At 38.7% G+C, this 25,225-nt stretch overlaps 1 protein-coding gene across 5 annotated transcripts in view; it reads left to right on the plus strand.

Moving 5' to 3' along the window:
• LOC105918472 (semaphorin-6D) overlaps positions 1–25,225 on the plus strand; it is a 206,955-nt gene that overhangs the window by 141,584 nt on the left and 40,146 nt on the right. For all 5 annotated transcript variants that reach the window (XM_036145465.1, XM_036145464.1, XM_036145462.1 and 2 more), the window contains 5 exons: positions 1,686–1,817; positions 2,134–2,289; positions 4,861–5,034; positions 5,134–5,274; positions 8,471–8,548. In XM_036145465.1, the coding sequence (XP_036001358.1) occupies positions 1,686–1,817; positions 2,134–2,289; positions 4,861–5,034; positions 5,134–5,274; positions 8,471–8,548 (681 nt within the window). The remainder of the gene's footprint in view (positions 1–1,685; positions 1,818–2,133; positions 2,290–4,860; positions 5,035–5,133; positions 5,275–8,470; positions 8,549–25,225) is intronic.

Here is a 25,225-nt window from a genome sequence, read left to right on the forward strand (position 1 = left end):
GTGGATATTCAAGTGAATGCATTTTAGAAAGTGGACAGTTAATTTACAAATTGGAGAATTTATGGAGAAATATGCAGGAAAACGTTTTAGAAGAGTGAAGCATGTCGGAACTATAATTGATATTTTTATTACATCCTTGCTTTAAATGAAAGGAAATTAGCGTAGCTTTTTATGGCTGTTAAAAAGTAAAGGTGTTCAAACTGTTAAGGAGGTCATTTGGAAAATCAGGACCAATTGTGGACGTGGAAATCTTTGTTCCAAGGGAGGTGTGTGGTTATTGTTGGAAAGCAAAGACACCTTTTTTCAGCAGACATTTATGGAAATGAGGACATCATTTAAAAACTAGGAAGGTGTGGTGCCCAGGTTCTTACTCACGGGGCTTTAAGATTTCATGAAGAAATTGGGTCCCTGTTAAGATTTGGGTCAGGGATAATAACATGTCAAAAAGGGTCTTCTCAGGTTCAATCTTACATAGCTATCTTCACAGTATATATAAATAGGCTTTTCTTGGATTCTCTCTTCCCTTGCCATTTTCGATTAATTAATCCATTTACCTATTTCATTCCTCTGTGCTCTTTCTTTTCTTTCCATTTTTAAAGTACTTATAATAATCTGAAAGACTGACCTCATTAGCTTGCTGCTTATTTGATAAAATTCTTGTGTTTACGATGGCAAACTGATGCAGGGGTCTGTCCTCTCTAAATGTGCCTCCAGTGTTAGTGTCTGTTTTCGTTGCCATTATGATAACATACAATTGAAATTGCTAAATGGATTCTGTTGTGAGTCAAAAATGCTGCAGAGCTTTTCTGGCCGTCACGTTGCGACAAAGTTGGATTATTGCAAGGTTTTTGTGGTCGACATGAGCCAACTGGGAGCTGACCAAGAATCAAGCGCCTGCTTCAAAATCAGCTCCTTTAGGCTTGACTGTAAATCGCCGCTGCCCAGAGAGACGAGCCAAACGCCTGTGGTAAAAACAATACGTTTATGGCCTGATGAGACGATGACAAGAAGTATGTTTAGTAAAGATAAAGCTTCCACTTGGTTGTACTGCTAGAGGTACTGATGCATTGCACAAAGTCCTTCTTCTTTATTTTGGAATAAAAACTGTTCACCTTCTCTTCAAATCAAATGGGAGTTCCCATAAGGTGATAAACCTAACTTTGCTAATAAAATATTTTTTTATTAAACAGATAAAACAGAATAACATTAAGTTTTGAGAGTGTCTCTAACCTCATATCAATTGAAAATATATAGAATATGCTTCAAAGCCTGATTCGGTTAATATGAACCGTACCAATGCTACGTGGAAAGTTGTCAAATGTCCAGCCAGATTAATGCCAGAAGCTTGCTGATAGCTGCAAAAGGTTTGTGGTTTCTCTGCACTTGGGTAAAGGACATTTATCCATATATTAGTGGAATATTTAGGATTTTCTTTAATAAACACAGCTGTGAGCTATATGTTAACATTTCACTGGTACTGTAAGTCCAGAGAGTCTTGTGTAGTTACCACTTGTTCAGTTCATCTTGTGTTTTACCCCATATTTTTTGTTGTTGTGTTTGTTGTCTAAGCTTCCTGTAATTCATGATTTAATTTCAAAATTCTCTCTTTTTTTCTTTTTAGTTTACTAAAAATTGGGACACAATGATGTTATGCCTCCCTTCCTTATTCCCTGTGTCTCTCCCAGTATCCCGGGCTCAGCAGTTTGTGCCTTCTATATGGACGACATCGAGAAAGTCTTTAACGGGAAGTTCAAAGAGCAGCGAACAAGCGACTCTTCCTGGACTCCAGTGCCAGACGAGCAGGTTCCCAGACCAAGGTAAGGGATAATTATGCAAATTAGGAGCATAAACCTAAACCTAGGAAGCTAAAATGTTGTGTGGATGGACTGAATCTATACAGCATTCACCCAGACACACTCACTAGCACAATCATTCATACACCGATACGCATATTGGTAAGCAACTTGGGGTTAGGTGCCTTGCCCAGGGGCACATTAACACATGTCAGGGGAAGCTGAAATCAAACCCACAACCTTCCAATTGGAGGACGATTACCGACTGAGCAACAGTGGCCCCTAGAAGTAAATGACATATTAGATTGTCAATAGTTTTATTTTTTTCTTTTCTCCCCAGGCCTGGCACTTGTGCAGGCGATGGTCCAGCTTCGGACTACAAATCTTCGGTTCAATTCCCAGATGAGATGCTGACCTTCATCAAGTCATATCCTCTGATGGACGAGGCGGTACCCTCTGTCAACGACCGGCCCTGCTTCACACGAACGTCAAGCAGGTGAAAACAGCTTCACGCCTTCTTACTGGAGCCATGAAACGCAGGTTGGGGCGAATCAGGTCTAGAGGCTGAATCACAGTGGCGGAGAAAGTGACTGATTAGGCTTTACAATATCATCCCCCGCTAAGAGTGCAAGGAGCGCCATGTTGGAAATACAGGAGCCATTACTTTCTACTCTAGATCTTCTGTAATGTTTGATTAAATTTGCATGTCGGGCTTGGGGAAAAATGTATTCTTTTTAGACCTTTAGTTAGCACTCCTGGTCCAAATCAACAACAATAGGCAAGTCGTACATGTGGGCGGCAAGAGTTGGGTTTGTCGTTTGCTGTCAGAAAGAAAACGTAGAAACGGTTACAGCTGTCGTAGATAAAGGAAGGGAAGGAATCTGCTTCGCAAGATAAGCTGGTATTGACTGGCTTACACCCACAGATGACACCTGCCTAAACCCCCTTACCTTCATGCTCTTTTTCTTGTTCTTCCAGTTTTTCTTTTTGGCAGAAATTGGCATCCACACATAGATATGTTCATGTAATTATTGTCAGATGTAATGTAGCCGTGCGAGAGTAGTTCACTAAGAGAACATCTGAAACCAAGTGCCCCAGGAAGCCCAGGACAATAAAAATATAATTCAGAAAGGTCAACAGGAAAGAGGAGAGTGTGAAGTGTACCCATAAGAGGCAGGTTAGAAAATTACAGCCACGGTGTGGGACGGTGAATTCACCATCCCGACCTAAAGGCTCGAGGATAATCATCAGCATCAGCCGTGATTAGTCGCTGGCTCACAGTAAGTTTTTGCTCTAGCTCCCTCCGACTCGGCAGCTCGGAGATTCTATGACCTTTTTAATCTGCGGCTGCAGATTTCAAATGAGTTTCTGATGGATTCTAATTACCAGTCTGAAATGAGAATGAGATCCTTAATTCCATGTTCGAATTAGCCTCTCTGCTGGAGAGGTCCGAGCTGACCCAGATAATGATGATGCAGATATCCGAAGGGCAGCGCCGATCTGCTGACTCCTTTTTATATAACGTTAGTCAGTTCGACAGTCTGAGCCCGCTGGAGCTCTAGAGTAAGGCGCGAGGCTTAATTTGTTTTCGTTTTGATGTGAGTTTTATGTAGAACAAGGATAAGTGATGATAAAAACACAGCAGAATGAGTCCAACTGATGATTGTTTTTCTTGGCAACTAGCTAATGATTTTTTATTTTTTTTTGTAAGAATTGGTGCAGGTTTCTAAACCCTGGAGAATGTTTAATCTTGTATCATTGTGAGACCGATTTTTTTTTATTATAATGTAAAACATCTGAATGTGATTGAAGATATTTGCTCCATCTGTTACTTTGCGTGGGCCAGTTTAGATGTTTCAATGTTAACAATAGGTTTAAATAGGTAGAGGTTTGGAACCAAATTTTGCTGCAATTTAACCTTTTATTTAAATAACATGCCAAAAGCAGAGGATCCTATTGTCTGGTCGCATGTAGTCAGCTGTGTATCGTGGCCAAAGGAGGACAATTCGGAGCTGTTCATCTTGAATTTAGCATATCTCTGGAAAGTTTCAGTATTTTCGTCATAAATTACCACACTTACAATTAGTGACTATAACGGAATGTTCTGATTAGAAATAGCTAAAGAACGACAAACCTCATTTTCACCCTCATATTTCTAGAAGGCGACCAATGTGTCACAATCCAACAAAGTCCTTAATGATTAGAAGTAGACACTTAAAAAAAGGATAAAATAGGGCAAGTTTGTTGTAAAATGTCCTGCCTTCCTGTTATCTCTTTTTAGACGAGTGTCAAGCAGGTAAAACTTATACTTACTTAAATCTTTGACATGATAAAATAAACTTCCATTACAAAGTGGCAAAACTTTACTGACAATCTGCTAATGTCGAAAAAACACAATTATGCAGTCGCGGTATTTCTATTAAATAAGAAATGTTATTAAAATTACACATTAGTAAATTTGTTCATGTGATAACCCATTAAAAAAATCATAGCGCAACAACATTTTATCGAGGAAGCTAAGAGCGCGTTTCCATTAAGCAAATTTATTTTACAAATTACAATCTGTGCAGTTTGATGGTCAATGGAAACACAGCTTGTGATTTTAAAGAGATTGATTGTCAACACATTTAACAGTTCGTCAAATTAAAAGTGGGCTTCACATATTAACTAAAAGTAAAATAAAATTCCACATAGCGGGAATGTTTCTGCAGCATTTGTAATTTAGTAGCTTTAGCGTCTTGGATTTTATGGCCCATTGTTTCAGGAATATCAGGAAATATGGACAAAATTAGAATTACAAACTACTCCTGTGGGCTTCCCTTTGAAAAAAAGTTACATAAAATAACTACTGGAAAGTTACTGTAACGCAAGTTTAGAGGAAAAGTAGAGAAATAATCCCAGCATAAAATAAATTCTATAAATTAATTAAAAAAAGATGATTTAAATGTTTCTCCACAACTTTTGGACTTTGAGGTTCAGCCATTGTTGTAAGTTCTTATAATTTCAGGACTACATGCGACTTTATTTAGAGCCTTCACAGAGCCTTTCTTTTCCTTCTTTGTTTCAGGTCCAAGCTGACCCAGATTGTGGTTGATGTTTCAGCCGGTCCCCTTAAGGACAGAACAGTGATGTTCCTGGGCTCAGACGATGGCCGTGTGCTGAAGGTTCTGGCTAGCACACATCCCAATGACAGCTTTGGATCTAAACTCCTGGAGGACATTGACGTCTATAACCCCTCCAAGTACTGCTCTTCTCTTTTTGAGCCTGCATACCGCAGGTGATGAGAATTGTGTCCAAGTTTGAGAGCAACGCTCTGTTTCCTGTTTGTTTGTGCGCTCAGGTGCAACGTTCAAGGTCAGGAGGACAGGAGGGTCCTGGGACTGGAGTTGGATAAGGACCACCATGCATTGTTTGTTGCCTTTACCAGCTGTGTTATCCGAGTACCACTCAGCCGCTGCACCGAACACGGAGCATGTAAAAAGTAAGAAAGCAGAATTTAAACCAATTATTTTTTTTTTAATGCCAGTAAAAGGGCATCCCTATCAAAACGTTTTTGAAATATTAAATTGAAACGAGGATAGTGGGTATGAGTTTGGCAAAGTTTGTGAACTACAAAATGGGGGAATCTATTAAAATATTAAAATAGCGAGCCCAATTTGGTAACATAATAAATATTGTAGAAACACATGTGTTTTCGGGGGTAATAATGGGGGGGATCTGAATCGTAATTTATGAAAATAAAAGGACTGTATTTATAGACTTCATTAGGGCTGAAAAGAACAGAGCTCACTGCCCAAATTAGAGCACATTCATCACTTGAGAGGGATGCACGTGTACACACACACTCTCACACACACATACACACACACCCACACACACCCTGGCGTTAATCAGGCTCATTTTAATCACGGAGCAGGATGAATGAAAGCCAGCCAGTCTGGTGTGGCAACAGCTGCAGTGGCAAAGAGAGGCTTCCACCAGCTGTAACTCCATCACGCAAAGACACACACTGTTTGCTCCTAGTCAGACACATGAGGTAGTTTCACTGGGGGTTTTACACCTAACTAAGTCAGACTTGGGAAAACCGACAGAGAAAGTTGAGTGCAAATGATGCCTGCCTGCCTGTGTTACATTTAATTTAGAAAATAGTTGCTGAAGTACATTTGGTTACATTTAGCTTGTTTCAACCAAACATTACACCTATTATAACCTTTTGTGGAAGGAGGATCTTATGCCAAATGCATTTACAGGTGGAGAGTTAAAATGGGCCCTTTTTCTTGGCTGAGAGAGAGGTGTCAGAGTACACAGTGCATTGTAGTTTATACTGTGTCGGGCTGCTTAGGACCAGACTAGACAGACTACCCATGCGAACCCATGAGCACTACCAAAAAGACCGACGATGGACATGTGAGCATTAGAAATAGTGAAAAGCTAGCTGCTCGTACTATAGGAAGAAGGCAATCTGAAGGAGGAGGTAGTGTTATGCTTTGGGCAAATCCTTAATGACTGCAACCTCCTGCGTCGGCAATACGTCCCTTGCTCCAAAGCAAAAATGGTTTGGGAATAGTTTGAGGGGTACAACAATGTTGAGTTGTCCTCCAAATCTTCCACGTCATACTATGCTGGTGTCGTGAAAAAAAAAATCAAATATCAAATCCATCAACTTCTAAGATTGATGATCGATTGTTAACGTCTCGGTGCCTAAGACCAAGGCACACCTTCAGGGGTTAATAGAGACCGTGCCTTGGCACTTCAGGGCTGTTCTGGAAACAAAAGGGGGACCAACACAATATTAGAGGCAGGTGAACACAATGTTCTACCTGATTAGTGTACAACAGGAACATATTTCCTGATGTCCTGTTTTAGAAATATAATTGTAGAGCAACGCCAGCTTACCAAGTATCCTTTAACTCAAGGAGAAAAAGATCACATTCAGATCACATTTTGTTTCACTTTAAAAAAAAAACACACTTAAAGAGCTTTTTTCCCTTTCACAATATTTATTTTTTCAGTCCCAGGAATCACACATTCTTGCACTCAAACATTTCGCCTTGACCTCACTACCTGGTTGCCGGGACTTGCTTTCTGTATTCAGAATGACCTGCGGTGCGACTCTGTGACAGCACTGGTAAACACTTACACAACTGCTTCAGCTGGCCCCCGTGTCGGCTCGGTGTTTTTGATCGTGAGTCGTGCCGCTGTGTGTTGGTGCGTGAGTGATAGGCAGAGCGCAAATAAAACTGGACTGGTAATGGATGAAGGCGTTGGAGGCTTGACGTGTGAACGCGTGCGTGCGTGCGATGTGGTCGGGGACGGCGGCCGATGTTTGTGCTGCCGAGGGTTTTCTTGAATTTGAAGCGGCTACCTGATGGCAGCTGCTGTCACAGGCATGTTTGCCTGTGTGTGTGTTTCAAAAAACACATGAAGAGACAGCATGACAGCTCCCTGTCTCTAAACAAAAGACGCTCGACTTTTAGATGCTCTGTTATGAATGTGTGCTTGATATCGAATGCGAGTATGCTTTTGAACCTGTCTTTAGTTTTCTGCCTTGTGAGGATATTTTGTGACAACCTTCAAAAGGCCATTTGGAAGTTCAGCTTTTATGTTAAAGTGACAGCTTTAGAGGCTCAGCCTGTATTTCACCAGAAACATTTTAGATTATATTTTTAAATTAAGAAATTAAAACACAGTTTTTTTTGTCATTTGAAGTCCCTCCAAATTATTTAATTTAATTTAGACTTTACTTTCTTAGGTCCCCAAAGGGCAATTTGTTTGCAGTAAGTAAATAGTAGTTGCAGCATCTCATAATCTCACAAACAATATGGACAATAGACAAGACACAAAGATGAGACGCAACTTAGAAAAGTTAAAGGAAATCAATCTAAAACATACATTTGCAAAAGATAAAAGACTGGGGCTAAGACTTGAAGTAAAGATTAACGATACAAGCTGACGTTAAAGTTAAAATTAAACATAACGAGCAGCAATTAGACAGTGACCTTACATCAGGACCTGATTAAAAGTCTTGACCCTACAGTTTGTTTAAAAAAACAGTGACTGTAGGGACAAAAGAGTTTTTCAGTCTGTTGGATCAACACCTTGGTAGGGCGTATCTCCTACCTGAAGGGAGGAGCTTAAACTGAAGAAACTATTTGTTTCCATCAAAGCATTACTAAGTGAACTATGATTCATAGTAGATCATGATGAGAAAACCGACTCAGAGTTCATCTTTTTAACTGTTTCTCTCCGAGATGAAGCCACTGAAGGAACTAGTGCTGGCATTACGTTGTTGTGTTTCTCCTACATAGAAAGTACTCCTGGATCAGTGCCTCTGTTCTCTTTTTGTGTGTATGCCCTGTTTTTATCACATCCTAAACTTGGTCCTTTGAATGGAGATTACAAACACAATTTGGCTTCCACTATTAACTTACAGATCTAAACATTTTAGATGAGCCGAATCAATGAAAACAAACAGCGAAGGAAGAAATCATTATGTGATAATAAAGGAATTGGATCAGTGCTATTGGAAAGCAGGGAGTTCTAAATCTTTCATGAACTACTTTAATTTCTGCCATTGTCTGTGAATTTCACACCACGGAAAAAAAGCAAATGGAACCCACTGGACCTTCTAATAACGATAAATTACCCTCTTTTTCCCCTTTCATCTCTCCCTCCAGGGCCTGTCTGGCCTCCCGTGATCCTTACTGCATCTGGCTTCGTACCGGGACCTGTGCCAACATGGCACCAGGCTTCAAGTATGTTCCAGTTCCTTATTATCTTTCTCTTACTGTGTCACTCTGCCTTTCCCTTATGTCCTGCTATCTGATGGCCAATAAGGCCATGCTCATCCGTCAGCCGTGGCAGCTGAAGGGTCATACATCTAAAAGTTGTAAATCTATGATGCCAGAGTGAAAAGATGAATGTGAAAGTGCAAAGGGGGCAAATGTTGAAAAGGATTTCTGGGAATTATGTTAGCATACATCACTTGAAGTCAAGATCTATTGAGTCACAAACAAACTCTTTAAGTGCAGTAATCATCCAACTTTCAGACAAGCAATTTGTCCTTTTGTCAGTCTTACATGCTTACTTCTTTTGCTTTAGATTTTTTTATATTATTATTAAATATCCTTCAAATTAAGTGGCCTTCTTATAAGATCCATCTTTCTAGAAAAAAATATATGCACAATAGAAGCTTGTGATTTGTTTTTCATATACTGATGTGAAACCTCCCACATTATGTTTACATGCACAAAATTATATGATCGGATTAAAATGTATCTGGATTAAATAATCGGATTGCACCATTTATATGGGCACACAAACAATTAATCCGATCATAATGTGTGTGTATATGCACCTGGCTTTATTCAGAATAGAACCACTCTGACACGCGCAGTTATCAAATTCCCCTAAAAAAAAACACAGAAGAAGAAGTTCCGTCTTTGCTAAACCACGAAAATGGTAAACAAAGCCGTATTATACGAGTTTGTTTGTCTTCTGAGCACCCAGACTAGATTTGCATAATGTTCTAATTACGGTTGAAACATTATTGTGTAAGCAACAATTTGGAGCTTCTTTAATTTTTCGAACAGAAAGGTTGTATTGGGAGCCCCGACACTTTTGCCTCCCAACGTATAGCCGCCACTCTCCAACGTGGAAATATGTCACGTTTACGTGAGGCACACATGTGCACTCGGGTCAGTTTGCTACATTTGGAATGACTTGAGCCTGATTTAGACGCACATTGATCGGATTATCAATCAGCATAACCACCCCTCTCATTCGGATTGATCTTAATCCGATTATCATATTCCGATTGGCTTTTTTACATGACGCTTTTTTTTTTTTTTAATTCCAGACGGCCCTTTATTCTGATTACTTTTGTCCATGTAACCGTAGCTACTTTCACTTTCAGGGACTCTTGCACAAACTCTTTAGCTCTGTTCGGTCAAAGAGAGTTTTATTAACTTATAATTAAAGTACGGGAATTTTCACTGAACCAGGGAAAAGGTCCCACTAGTTTCTTTCATGCTAATAGTTTTGCAATTTTAAGTTTTGTCAGAGAACTTTCAACCAGGAAGAATTGTAAATAAGTAAAACAGAGAAGCTGACTGGAACATTTGTTTGTATTTTCCAACCAAATGTTAAATACCATACAAAGTTCAGGAATGTGTCCTTTTTATTGGAGGCCCCTTTATCTGCAAAATATTTAAAATATTTTCTAAATGTTGCTATTAAAATCAAATCTATTACAATGTTCCTTAATTGTTCTCTCCCTGGAAAGACAACACCTGTTACTTTTAGCTAGCCATAAACCTCATCATCAATACATAACATGGATTAGTTGAAAACATTGCAAAAATCAAGACAAAATACTGTTATATTAAGTTTTACTCTTTCTGTTTATTTACGTTTTTTTGTCCACAGATATTCATAGCTACATTATGTCATGGCAGTGAATCCATTGCTCTGAGGATTACCCATAATCCCTTGCTACTCATACTATTGACTGGAGGCGCAGACCAAACAGCAGATAGTGCTGTTGTGCCATTTAGCAGGATTTATGTATGATGTTCTGATTGAGCTCTTTACTGGTGTTACACTTCATTTTCAGGACAAAAACATCACACGGCTGAGTTTGAGAACCACTAATCCAACCCAATTTTCAGAACTTAACTTGTATGTTCTCACTGGAATTAAATGCAAATTTGGTTAATTAGGCTTTCTGCAGTGGAAAAAAACCTTACCACCAACTTTACTTTGTTACAAAGCCTTACAGTATTATTTTTCATGGAGCAGACATAGATGTGCCTTGCACCTCAGCGAAGTTACCCAAAGCGACGTGTTGAGCTCCCCTCACAGAACAGAATCTCCCAGACTTGAAACTGTGATCATCTGAGGACACAGTTTCTCTCAGTCGACGCCGCACCAGGTGCTGAGAATTCGCTTCCTCAGCTTCCCGTCGCCGGCAGATGGCTGGCGTTCCAGCCATTTATGTGCGGCTGGTTTTTGATCACTGATCTGTGCTGCTGATCTACAGATGAGACCGACATCGTTCCTGCGCCGCCTCTAAAAGAGGCGTCTTGATTTCAGAGCAGGCAAAAGTTGCTGGTGCAGCTGAACATAGATACTGAGGGGAAACTCTCCAGACTATGACAGCTACAGCGATCAACTCAGACCTAAAGTCTAAAGGAAAATGGCTTTTGCTCCCACAAAGTAATATCATAATGTGGAGTCTTTCTTTAGCTTTTTGAATCGTAATTTGCAATGTTACTAATTTTCTGCTTATATTTTTTTCCCATATACAACCATAGGACATTTTTCTTCCTGGTTGCTTCATTGTGCTTCGAGTTATCATAGCTAACGACAGTTTTGAATGCAGTACATTTTAACCACATAATAACAAGGCTTTATTATGAGCTTGGTGTTTTTGTTTTTTTTATATTTTTGTTTGCTTCTGGTGTTTCTGATCACCTCACTGCGTTTGTGACCGATTATATTTACTTGCGAGGACACTGCAGGTGCTTCCTTGCTCCCTGAGGTCTAAAACGAGCCTTTGTTCTGGCGATGTTTATGAAAATAATATAAGTTCGATTTGCGGGGGAGTGGCAGAACGGAGAGATAACCCATAGCCACAGATCGATGTCATGGAGTGCTGTATAGTGAGCCCGAGTTACCTGACACTTAGGATGTATTGATCGAGAGGTGGCACAAACACTGGATTTCACAAGTTACTAGCCGCCTGCAGCTTGTTTGTGCATATCTGCATGCATTTCAAAACCTCATACTGCTTGACAATATTGATGAAGTCGATGTGAAAGCACCGGGGTTTTCTGTTAAGGCTAGAATCTCTTAGTATGAATACAGATTCAAGCTGCTAGTGTTTGGGAATCTGCAGAAGCACTTAAAGGAGTGTCTCTGCTGGTTTAACTCATTAACACTAAACTCAGACGCAGACAAACTAAATCCATTTAATAGTCCATGTATCTCAATATCTGACTTAAAATACATAATGGTATGCACATTACAAGTTTATTACCTTGAATGGACTCACTGGGTTGTGAATCATACACTGGCACCTTTTGCTGGGTGTGATCAACCCGATCTTTTCCTAAAATCCACAAAGAAGGGGGAAATCAGATTTGTTTCTCAGCCCGATGCATCAGTGAACGGACTTTAAAAAGCTTCATTAAGAAGCCAAATGTATTCAGGACTAAATTTCAGTGTCTCTTTTAGATTGGACCAGGGAATTCATGGAGTTCCACGTTTTCCTAACTTTATAGGTTAAATGTGTAATTTACTTTGCAGTCTAACCACATAAACTGGCCTCTAATTAAATCATATCCACCTTATTTACTACTCACCAGGGTCAGTGCCTGATTTGTCCCTTCTGGGTTACAATTGTACAATAGTAATGTGAGGAGGCTGATTTGAAAGGAGGATGACCTGTGTGACAACGCTTCTTATTGTCTACAGCATTTTGCCCGGTAGCTTTCCCTGCATCACTGAACTGCTCTGTCAGATTTAAGGCCTAGCCTTCTGGATATAATCATCTTTGCTTTAAAAATATTTTTGGCTACAAGGGGGGTGACTTTAGTTGCTAAAGTGTCTCTAAATAGGGCAGACTATCTTTACAGTATACACATACAGTATATTCTAATAAGATAATGAATTCAAGCAATGCACTGTATTTATTTGGCATGATGCAATTAAATGTATATCAGTTTTAAAGCCCCTTTAGAAACTACATTACTAGCTTCTCTCTTCTGGAAAACGTGTTTTTAATGCATCTCATTATATTCAAATTTTTTAACCTGAATTATAGTCTGTACGTATTTTCCTTATTTGTTCATAGTTTATAAAATATACCCATTAAATTTTGCTGAGTCCGTTTGTAGAATTTATTGAAACACATTTTTGCTCCTTTAAAATTTTTTATACTGTATTTCAAAGATGTTTTTTTTTTTTCATTCTCCTAGAGAACTCTGCACCAGATGTGGCAGTAACATTGCCCGCAAAGCTACTTTAGTTTTCTGTATTTCAACACACACCATCCTCCTCATTCATTTAAACCCCTGGTAAAGATGTATAAAAAGCCTCAGGCTGACATAGATGGTCTTACTGCAGTAACATAATGGTACTCTTTTTTTCATAATAGTCCTTTTTCTCAAAAAAGGCAAACATTGAACTTGGGCTTGTTGTTAATCTCCCTTACCATCCCTGTTTCTGTATGTGGTCTCAGGACAAACCTGGGTCCTCGTACAGCCCTGTTAGACACAGTTCCAGCCGTTTTAAACTTTATTTCTGCATATATATATAGATATATATATATAGACAAGTTTAAGCAAGAAGTTACATTCTGGATCCTGATTTCTGAGTCAACACACATCTGCCCTGCCTGAATGGGATGTTTCTCTTGTGTTTTCCCATTTAAAAAAAAAAAAAAAAAAAAAAAAAAAAACTAGACCTGGCCCTACATGTTATGTTATAATCATACTCCAGGGAAGCAGATGGTCATGGGTCACTAATTACGCTCATAGACACTCTGACCTACTGAAAAAAAGCAAAGTATGCATTAAGAAACACTTCAGTTACTCTGTTATTTTATAGGAGTTGTGTATGTGTGCTAATAACGTTGGCTCCGGTGATTTTGCAAAAGAAGGAAAAACAGTTTATTTGATATTATCTTGAAGTTGTCTAATCTCGTTTTTTCTAGGTTCTGGAAAAAAAAACTGCTCCAGGAAAGTTTAAAATGAATTGAGTAAAAGCATAATAACTAAATATTAAGTGAAATTCACCAACCAAAAAAACGCTTTCTACATTCACAGTAGTCGTGCGTCATCAATGTGTGCAATATAACTTTAAAGGATTGCTTAGATGCATTGAAGCTCTGCTTTCCAATAACCCTTTTTTTTTTTTTTTTACACCCAAGGCTGATATATATCATAGTGACTGAGATCAGAACATTTAGGGAGAGTGGTGGGGAATATTGTGATGATGGAAGAGAAAGTACAGAGGAAAATGTGGATTGATTGTTACAAAAGCAGCTATAGCAATTTCTGATAATATTGTAATGTTGTTTTCCTAAAATTGTGAAGCTCTACTTTAAAGGTTCAATCATTTTTGTTTTAAAACTCTAATGACCACAGCTGTTTGGTGAAATATATTGGAATAACTATATTGTTACCGCTGATTCATACTGCGTTGTATTTCTTATTTATTGTAAAGCTGTATTTAGAAGATTTAAAGATATCTAAATGTTCCTCTGTGAAACCTTTCTTTCTGTTGAAGGCTGATTTCAGCAGAGATTCATCATGGTGGCTGATTTCTAAACATATATTCTCACCATCTTTTCGTCTAGACAGTGTCTACGCTTGCGACTGACGCCCATATCTCCGAAGACCGAGCTGTCAAGGGCCCAAGATAATTTGACAGGGTCAGCTTGTCCCCTCGCACGAAGAACCACATTATTGTGACCTCGCTTTTTATTCTAGGATAGCTTCTTTTTTTTATCATATTATGTCAAAACATAACAGCAGCATATTGTAGAAATTTCTGTTGACATATTTCAGGCTGCATATAGTAAAACGTCCATGCCTTAAATATTCATGTCACATTTTCATGCCATTTAAGAGCAAAGCTGTCCGCTGGAACAAAGGTTGGAAATTGAGTTTTATTGAACCACTTTGAGTCATTTTGTGTCCTATAAGATCTACAGCGGCGCACATCTTGAGGTTTTCTCTCCTTGCCTTGTATATACATCATGCCTGTCTGATCGCAGCAATATTTCTATCAAAACTGAACATAATCAATGTCAAACACAAATATTCCAGCAGGCATACATAATCCCAGTATTGATCTGGCTGCTCATCTGACGGCTCTTTGTGTTTGCCCGCGTCTTCTTGATCCTTCTCCTTACATGGATCGATGCGAGGAGGGGGGGAGGGGGGGGGGGGGTTGTCTGTCTTTTAACTGATCGACTTTTTTATGGGCACATACTCGGAACGAGACGGGAGCTCTCCGTACAAGTCACTTATTAGGTTAAGATCATTTTTGAATAATTAAAGCTCTTCTTCATTGCTTCTATCTTCCAATGACTCTAATATGCTTTAAGTCATCATATTTTCTTTAGAGTTGGTAAGGACTGCAGTTGCGGAGGCCATGTTTCTCGCTCCCTGAATATATCCTGTCGAGGCGATTATCATACAGTATTAGGATACTACAGAAATGATATATGATTGGCGTTTCTAATGAGATCTTGTCATTATGACAGGAAACGAGTTTTTAAACACGCTGGCGTAGAAAAGTTTGAATGTCTCTAGGGAGCTATTATAACAACTTGATGCTTCAGAGCTTATCTGTGGTCAGCGGAGAAATAAAGGTCAATCCATAAATCCATACTCCTAGTTAGTGAACATGCTTGCGCATTTATTAGCCATGTTCATAGCATTCAGTCCACGTACACAAATGAGATATTCATTTGCAATTCAAGCTCGAGGTGGGGAGGGATCAATCTGTTTCTGACAAAATGAAACAAAGCAATAGTAGTTTGTTTAAAAAACCCTTTAGTTTTCGATGATTAAAAAGAAAAATAAGCTAAATTAACCATTGAGTTTGGACTAAAAATGGTCTTCATCAGGGCTATTGTCTGGTGCTGCAGCGTTTGATTAGAATAGGGGAGAAAAAAAGGGGGAAAAAACAGCAATTCATAAAAAAGAGATTTGAAATATCTGAAATATGTAGAAATATAAAATTAAATTAAACTAAATTGATATATGCAGGGAGCCTTCTGGCAACATTTGTGTTTTAATCTTTTTATAACATGTTGTTATTGTAATGTTTCCAGTATTTTAAAATAGTTATCACACATTTATTTCTGACCTCAAGGACTAAGAAAAACATGATGAATTATTGCAAGTTACGGAAAAGTGGAAAACATTGAACTACACTAAACACTAAAAGTTTTATTTTCTCGCTCATAGTCTCATAATCCTTAACTTTTTGGCAGCTAAATCAGATCTTAAAACTTGTTTCTTCCTCCTCCAATGAGAGGAGGGTTTTTGTTTCTTGTTGTTGACGGATTGGTTTTAAAGGAGTAAATGTGTTCAGAAAGATTTGTGAAACAGTAGAGAGAAACAAAGGCTGGGAGAAAATGATGTCCACAGTATTTCTAAAAACCTCATCAATCCTTCCCTTCGGGCCTGATGAACCTCTGCTGAAACGATGGCGCTGATGGAAAAGCTGGCAGACAGTTTTGTTTTGGTCTGCTTCATTCGCCTTTGAAATGAGACATTTCAATTCATCTGGAAAAAAAAAAAGCTTGCCGAATCAAGTCGAAACACGGTTTTCTGCTAACTTCAGAGAATCGCCCCTCTGCCCACAGACACGAGGAAACAAACAATATGTTCTGCGGCAGCACAAAAGACGCACAGCTCAGAGTTTTTAATACAGACAGGCCCGGGGATGGGGCGGAGAGGCGACGCTGCAGGAAGATTAAAATGGACACGTTGAGCAGGTAGAGATGAAAAAAAGAGACGAGGAAGGAAACTGATGGGGGAAGCGAAGCTGTGATGCAAGATGTGGAAAGGAAGAAGAGGGGGCAAAACAGAGGAAACGGAAAATTGCAAAACAAGAGCAATATCTGTGTCAGACACTTGAGGGATGAGGAAATAAAAGGAAGACAGATATAGACAGATGATTCAGGAAAGCCAGTTTGTTTTCATTCTGAGCTTTTGATTTTGCTTTTGTCTCAGCAATTATAGATTAGGGTTCCGTTTTCAATTATCTGAGCATTTTTTTTAGGTAAGTCAACATAGTGTCTTTAAATGAGTTTGGACTTTGAATTTCTTAAAAGAAAAAAAAAACACGATCTTATTTTCCAAAGCAAATAGGATAAATCAATTAACTGCCATATACGTTTTATCAGATAACTACTACTGATGCAGTAGGTAGCGTCTCACTACCAAACAATAATTTCTAAATGCACTGTTTGTGGTTGAGGCAGATTCAGTTAAAAGTCTGCATCAAGCAAACACAGAATGTATAGAAAAAAATAACTAAACCTGAAAGACTATTGATGAATCCTCATGTTCAAGAAATGCGGTTGTTAAAAAAACGTTGGACTCGAAGAAGAAAGCTTTATTGAAAGAGAACCTAACATTTAAATTACATTTTAACTAAGATTAGTCATTTCATCTGTGTCCACATGAATTTAACACCGAGTCCAAGTCTGAACCGCTTTACAGAGAACCTTATGAAACATGTATAATCTGCAATACGAGATCTGAGCAAAAACAAATATAATCCTGGGCTGACTACCTGAAATTTACTTTGTCTTCTTTTCTTATATAATTCTATAGCCAAGTAATGCATATGAATGAATCAGGTTTGATATACTCCAAGGTAGAGTAAACATTGCAGAGTTTTATTCTGTTAGCATAAAAGAAAGATGTAAAAAAAATAAAATAAAAAAATGAAATAATGTCAGTTGTGGTTTGTAGTGAAAAACAGTTGCAGATGTGTGAGATGTAGGATACTTGGTCGTTTCTCAGTCGTGTATCGGAACAGTGAAGGTCACATTATCGCAAAATTGCATTTTAAGTGAATCTTAATGTAAAGAAATCAGTAAAATATTCAGTCCCGTTTTTCCTATGAAGAATGCATATCATTTATTGTGCACCACCTTATGTATATTCATGCATATTGAGAAGAATGACATCATTTACAGTGTGTTACTGCCTAAAGACACACTGTACAGTTCAATATTAAATACACAGTCTGGGACCTACCATGCTGATTGCTCTAAGCATTCATAATTCCCAGGTGTATGAGTCTTCATCAGTGCAGACAAAACATCTGCATGGTATACGCGATTAAGTTTTATATTGTAGGCACAGCATTATTTTAGCATTTATGTAAACTTTGTAGCAGTGGTGCATATGTGATGTCTTTGAGTTACAACATTCAAGCCACACCTGTCTCTGCATGTCCAACAATTCTGCGGCCATCTGGCTTTGCTCGAGAGATCACATTACCGATACTACAGAATCAGATGTAGGAAAATGATTCTGAATTTTTAGGTGGAGTGGATGATTTTTCTGGAAATGTGGGATAAGAAACGGGCATGTGTTTGTTTTTTTTTAATAATTGCGGACAACACCATCCTACCTGCTCTTCTGGGGGACCGTGTGAAAAAAAATCTCCCAAATACAATCTGGTCTTATTTTTTTCTTTGACGTCTTCTTCTTCTCGTAAACCTGTAAGACAGTTTGTTCGCTGCGACTCTCAGCCATTTTCAAAGTGTACGGTGAGAGCAGCGGAGCTACAATTGACCAGCTAACTCCGAAGCTAACCGGATACATCGTACCATCTTATCTATTGGGAAAACCAATAGATAAGGTAAAATTGCCCCCCTCCTCTCTCCCGGAACTCAAAGCCGAAAAAGATTATCCACTATACCTTTAAATCGCCAACACCACTGAAACACAGTGCAGCTAAGCAGTGGTTGGATGGGACTATCACCAATAATGAGTGAACAAAAGTAACATTTAAGATTATCTCACTATAAGAAAAAAATATATATATTTGGGTTCTAACCAAACACGTGTTTTGTATGTGGAAGAGAGGTATTAACACTACTAAATAAACTTTGATTTGCACAGGAATTTCCAAAAATCTGATATTTCTCCTGACAATGTTTTAATGTATCATTAAAAAAAAAAAGTCCAAATGACCATGCATCACTTATGAAATTTTATAAAAGCGCTTTTTATTTTGTTAAAGAAAGTGAAAATATTCAACTTTTCTGGTTAGGTGTTTACTGTTTTTGGCTTTTTGGTTTAAACAAAAAAAAACGCCTACATAAAATGGAATCATTAAACCACAGCTATTTTTGAGGTGACAAACACTGAAATCAGAAAGCAACATTGTAACGCTAAAACAAGATGACACCAATCACAGAGCTGCATGTCGAAAGATAAGATGAAAGCTTTATTTCACAAGTCGGATATAAAGAAAGCACACAGCTGAAAGAGTGTGGGTAAAGCGGCAGCAAACATCAACGCAAATGACTTCCCAGGTGAGAGTGACTGCTCCCCGACTAAAATCACCTGACATGCTTCTAAAGTCTCAGACTTCTGTGTAATTTGCCGGCGAATGTTATTCCCTGTAATAAACCTCATAAGCCATTACAGCTCGTCTGACAAAGTGAAGAAGCTGAGTGTTACAGGCTCTGTTTTTCCTTTTTTTTCTTTTGTCTTGCGCACTCTGCAAAGCAGTGAAAGAAAGTTTGTCCAAGTTCAGTGATTATGCTCTATTAGCATCACATCACAGCAATATAAGTCACAGCAGCCCACTCGTCCTGCCTCCGGTCTGCCTCACTCAACATCAAACTCTCAAACTTCATAGACGAACTCTTGAGACTCTGTTCTAGGCACAGGTCCCTCACTGCAAAAACAGACCTTAAAATAAGTAAAATGTTCTTAAAATTTGGGGTTTTGTCCTTGATTTGAGCAGGTAAATGATATTATTTGCCAATGGAATGAGAATTTCTATCCCTAAAATAAGATAATTAGACATCCTGCACTTGAAATACGACGATGGAGATGAGTTGTTCCTATTTTAAGTGCAACAATCTTATTCCATTAGCAGATCAATTATTTACCTGCTCAAATCAAGGACAGATACACAAATTGTAAGAAGATATTACTTATTTTTAGTTCAGTTTTTGCAATGCTGTCCTGCATCTCCAGCATCCCCATCTGGGCAAAGGGAATATTTATGATTACAATCAAATTTTACTCATCCAGGTGAGAATGACTAAGTCCTCCCACTTTGAAGAACATACAATGTTTGACCTAATGTGGTTATTTGTTAACTGCTTCAGTTAAAACATTAAAATTATAATTTTGAGTCCATCTAAGGCAGCCCGTTATGCTCTTGCTGTTAGGAAGGTGTAGTAAATGTCCTGGTCTGAACATATGAATTCGGCTCAGGGTAAATTAGAAAAAGTCACGCATGTAATGCATCCTGACCCCGTTTACACTGTACCTGCTACTCATTCAAAAACTATGCTGTGCCTGTAGTACATCTGTAAAGTACATGGTTTAAAGAGGATGTGTGTTCACACTTCAATTACTTTCCGATATAAACAGTTTGATTTAAAAAAAAAAAAACACTTGGCATCAACATTATATAACGTTAATTGGGTTTACAAGCTCGAGACAGAAAAGCATGTTTCTCTAATTTCGTTTCAGACACGAAGCACCTGAGCCAGACTATAAAGCGTGTTTGAAGTTTTGGTGTCAATCTCAGTGATTAAGTAAACATGCCACAGATAAACAGAGATTTTTAATGTAAAACCACATCTTATCAAATGATGACTTGAGGTCTTATCAAATCACACCAAGTATAGAAACCCAGCAAGGCTTGACCTCGGTGAGGCTGATTGAAGGATAAATATAGAACAGCCTCCACGGGCAGAGTTATGGCTCGGAGTTTTGCTTGACTGTCTGTGAGCTGAAGTGAGTTTAGCTTGGCGAAATTCTGCTGATAAGTAAAAGATTTCCTCCAGGGAGAAGAAAGACACGGAGGGAAGGATGATGAAGTAAGAATAGAAAGAGCTGAAGAGGAAGAGTCTAACAGCTTACATAACGTCGGCTGGAGAGACAGAAAATGCAGACACAAAAACTGAACGGTCTTAGAAAGGAGGCGCTCCATGAAATCAGGAATAATATGCAAAGAAGTGCCTTGACTGCCAGTATGAACTATAAGCATTAGGTAAAATTGGAACCTATCATGTTTTGGTTTTAAAACGGATGTAAACATATTATAGAATAGTTACAGCCTCTAGAATAGTCAGTGCATTGATTGTTGTAAATGTTTAGACTTGTCGTTACTCTCTAATGAATGAGTTAATTCAAACTGGACCTAAAAGAATTGCATGTATTAAAATTAAAATGTATGAAATGTCTGAAGCCATAACGCCTGCGTTTCAAAATGACAATCTGTGATGGATTGTTTTAAGATTTGTTGCCCTATTTTATTAGAAAAGCTGCAGAGAGACCATAATAAATATTATAATCCGTGTATGGGTTTTATTTTTCAGTGGATTTTTTTTTTAAACACTAACCAATACTGAATGGGGGCTCACAAATGTCCCAAAACCAATGTCAGGCTATATAAATTCACAATTTATAGGCGCCGCTGCTCGTTACTAAATCTGCCAACTTAGCAATTACTTTTCATATTAAATCCCTCTGTGCTTTCGTTCCAAAATTATTAAAGTCTTTCTGAGTTAATCATAAACAGGTAATATCTTTTCGTATTATATGGAACAAAACACAACCCAAAGGAGGGGGAAAAAAAACTCATAATTCACCCAAACGTAGGGGAATTATGAGGATTCTTTTAGTCATAATATTTCTCCATCACCTTCACATAGCTCACATAGCCCAAAACTCTTTGCTCTGCGTATTTAATAACCTCTCCTAATGTCATACCGAGAAGCTCTCCCCATTTTAATATTCTACCTTTTAAAGTGCTGCTTCAGGTTTTTGGGAGTGGGGCTCTGTCTCCATGTTATGACCAATCACTGTCATATAAGCAGTTATGAATATATTTTAGCATCCTCACTTTCATGGAACGACAACTAGTTTTTCAGCCAACATCTAGTCAGAGCAAGGACAATCAAAGACCTCTGCCCTGTAGAGACGTCTCCAAAAGTCATGCTAGTCCTATTTTCTAACCCTTTGAGAAACAACTCAATTTCCATGCATGTAAGCATCTGTTGTACACATGGTTGTTGTGCAGTCTTTAACAAAGCTCTTCCTAACTGAACCATATTTCACAAAATCTAACAAATTAAACGTACTCTGCCTTCCCTTTGTTTTTATCTCATGATCTGTCTGCCAATTGCTTTAAACTCTTGGTTACCGAACATTCATGTTTTTTGAAGTTTTTTTGTTGCCCGTATTTGGCCTGCACTTGCTTCGGGTCATTTGATTCGAAAGGCTTTAGCTGCTCTGTGTCAAATCAAGTTGTTCGTCATGTCTGTAGACCTCAAGCTGTTCGACAAAGTCTCAATAACTTTCAGCCCTTTTGAAGTACACACAACCTGTGAATGTTCATTTAACAGAAAGCTCCCGCTGCCATGCATACATCGCAATTATATTTCACAGTCTTTCAAAATGCGTTAACGCCTCCACCGCAGAGCCTCGACGCCGAGAACGTGAAATCACAATGCGGCGACGCCGGCGTCTGAGAACTTGGCTGTCTCTTCCAACCGAGTCTATTTTCATCCCCTCCTCCGAGTCGCTCCCCGCTAGATGAGCGAGGCGTTCAGGTGCCTGAGAGCGGTTGGGATATATAGCGGCTCACCGTTGCATCGACCTCCTCCTGTTCTCTCCTTTTCTCCTCACTCACAGCTCAGCCCACGCTGGTGGAAATGAAGCTCAAGCTGAAGGGCGGCAATGGAAGGGAAAGAGAGAGAACGAGCAATGAGGGAGATAAATATTGAGTGCCTGAGGGGGTGGACGAGTTAGCAAATATGAGGTACAGAGATATAAAGTGGAGTGCATGAGAAGAGGAAATCAAAATGATGCTTTTACATTTCATTAAACGTGCAGTTAGTGTTCTACCACTTCCCCTGCTTTTCTTTTACATCATTTACTTAAGGCTTGTGTGATGGAGGTTTGTACCATCATGCAAATACAGTATAAACAGTTAAGAAGAGCACAATAAAAGGAAATATGAGGAGTAAATTCACACTATTACAGCTTAATTGAATTTTCTGTCATTGCCATCTTTTCTTAGCCAAGTGTGTTGTAAGCCCTCACTTCAACACCAGGGGCCTCATGGATGAAGGAGTGCACAGCTCATGCAAAATATTGGCGGTAGGCGCACAAAAAAATTCAGTTGTACAAAACTGGGCGAAGACGGGTAACCGCATGCGACGGCTTGATAAATCGCAATTTGCGTGGAATTGAACGCACCCACACATGTCCCTAGTGCCGCCCCGCCCCTAATTACATATGCAAATCAGTATATATACCCAGAAGGCAACCATGACGTGTCCAGATAACCATGGCAACGGAGCTGTGCCAGTCATTCAGAGATGCGTTTGGGATATGTTGTAGTGAATTACAGCAAACCAGCAGCTTCTTAAGTAACATGAGCAACTCCTTAAAGAAAATGGCTGAAAATCTAAAGTCTGTCTGATCGCAGCCGCTTTGTTGCGCTGTGTTCATCAAATTCAAACGCCGCTGTCTGGCTGCTGCATTGAGCTCCGTTATAATTTAACGCTGATCATTGTAATGTAGCTACACCAAATCGTTGTAGGGTGGTAGATATGCCTCCCAAACTTCGATGAGGAAGTCGGTCCCCACACAGTCTTTGTGAAGGACTTTAAATCTTTAAGACGAGTCAGGATGTTGCATATAAAATACGAGTCAGCAAGTGCACACATAGCCTGGTCTTATTATGTTCCAGACACAATTATTATAATTAGAATAATTATAATTATTGGGATTGTATAATGGCGATCTGATTCGGTTAAAGAGCCACTCATCGTCATGTGCCAGCAGGTTAGTTGGATCTCTGAACACAAGCTCCCTCTGCATTCCTCCAGCAGCGATGTCGTCCAGCTGCACCAACGCTGCTACTGTTCCACAATTACGTGCAACTTTGTGCAGCTATTTATGGGCATGTGTGATTGTGTCTACCTACCTTAGAAAACATCTCACCTCTTTTGTTAAGAATTATTGTGCCCCGTTTTATTTTTCAATGAGAATGAAAAACCTTGTTAGATGACTCGCATGCATTTCCTCGGCATGCAGGCCGATGAGCATTTACATCCCCGTGTGACAAAAACCGATGAATAGTCACAGTTTACGTCTGATTGAGCTTCTTTTCTTCATTTTGAGGTGTGTTGCGTTATTGTAGGAGGCTGAATGCGTTTCTATTTCTTTGTACTGTTTTATAACATAAAAACTCAAACTCGTGAAAAAAAAAAAACTGCAGGTTCGATGCTCCTGGGGTTAAATAAAACTGAATGGAGTTATATTTCAGGGGATGTTGGTGAGCCTAACACTTTGTTTTTTTATTGTATTGTGTATTAAAGAAGTTTGCGTGGCTGCCGCACACTTTCACGCATCGTTGATTTTAGTACGTGCTGAATTGGGCGTTTAAAAATTGCGGCATACTTTTTTTTTTTTTTGTGCCTTCGCAAACTTTCTACAAGGCCCCGGATCATGTTTATCTTCATCCTTAAGTTTGACCAAAACATTTTACTCCAGACTAGCCTTCTGGTTCACATGCTGAGCCTTTTCTAAGTGAACAAAATGAGGTGTCCAGTAAGGGCACTAAGAACTGCTGAGGATTTCATATGCAAATGGCTAACCTTTCAAACTTGTAGGTTTAAAGTTCACTGCTGGTGTGTATGATTTTGTGTATATAAAACTAAAAGTGAATAAGAAATTTTCAAATTAAGTGTGATTTACTAAAATGTAAATCACACTTTCTGAATGATTCAATGATCTACTTGACTATCAGCAGGACAGACTGTATCCATTTCTAACAACAAACCTACCATTTTACAGGTGGGTCCAATCACACTCAGATGCATATGGGGTCCTTAAATCATTAGGAGACGAAGAAGAGCACCAAGAGTTTTGAAGGGGAAAAAAATAACTAAATAAGCCAAAAAAATAGAACAGACAATTGAGACACAGGAATCCAAAGACAGATTCCAGGTCCTCTAATACGAGCCCAAAAATCATGTTTAACTTTTTTTTTTTCATTATCAGATCTCATTTTACTGAAATCTTAGTACATTTCAAGCCTTTGGAGGCAAATCCAACTCATATGATACTTAATACAATACAAAAAAAAAAAAAATCATTAATCCAAGAGATTTTCAGAAAAAGAAATGGGTGGTTATTTTGGTCTTTGCTTTCTGTTCACTTTTTTTGCATGCATTTACCTTAAAGTGATGCATTTTGTGCTAAATTCCTGCTCTCAATATCCCCTGGGTATATTATTGCTGCTCCTAGTGTTATTGCACCTATTTGCATATGTTTTCAATGTGCAGAGTTGCCCAGAGACCTCGACACACCACAGACAGATGTTCATTACCGCCACAAGAAGTGTCAAAATGGTGGCGAGGGGAACAGCAGTGTCTCTGATAGGTTGTATAACTGCAAAATGACATTTTAACCCAAAGTGCATTGTTTTGCTTGAAATGATCCCAGAAGAAGGACTTAAATATTGCTCTGTAAATTATTTCTGATGAAGCACACCACCACCAAATGAATACTTGTCTATATTCTAACCAGGCAATAAACGCGTATGAAGAAATACACTAAATGGCAGTAATTCTAAAAGGATGATGAGTAAAATAATGAAAAACCAAGTTGTCTTCGGTACATGCAGACATC

Source organism: Fundulus heteroclitus, chromosome 13, assembly GCF_011125445.2.
Source record: "Fundulus heteroclitus isolate FHET01 chromosome 13, MU-UCD_Fhet_4.1, whole genome shotgun sequence".
Taxonomy (NCBI): Eukaryota; Metazoa; Chordata; class Actinopteri; order Cyprinodontiformes; family Fundulidae; genus Fundulus; species Fundulus heteroclitus.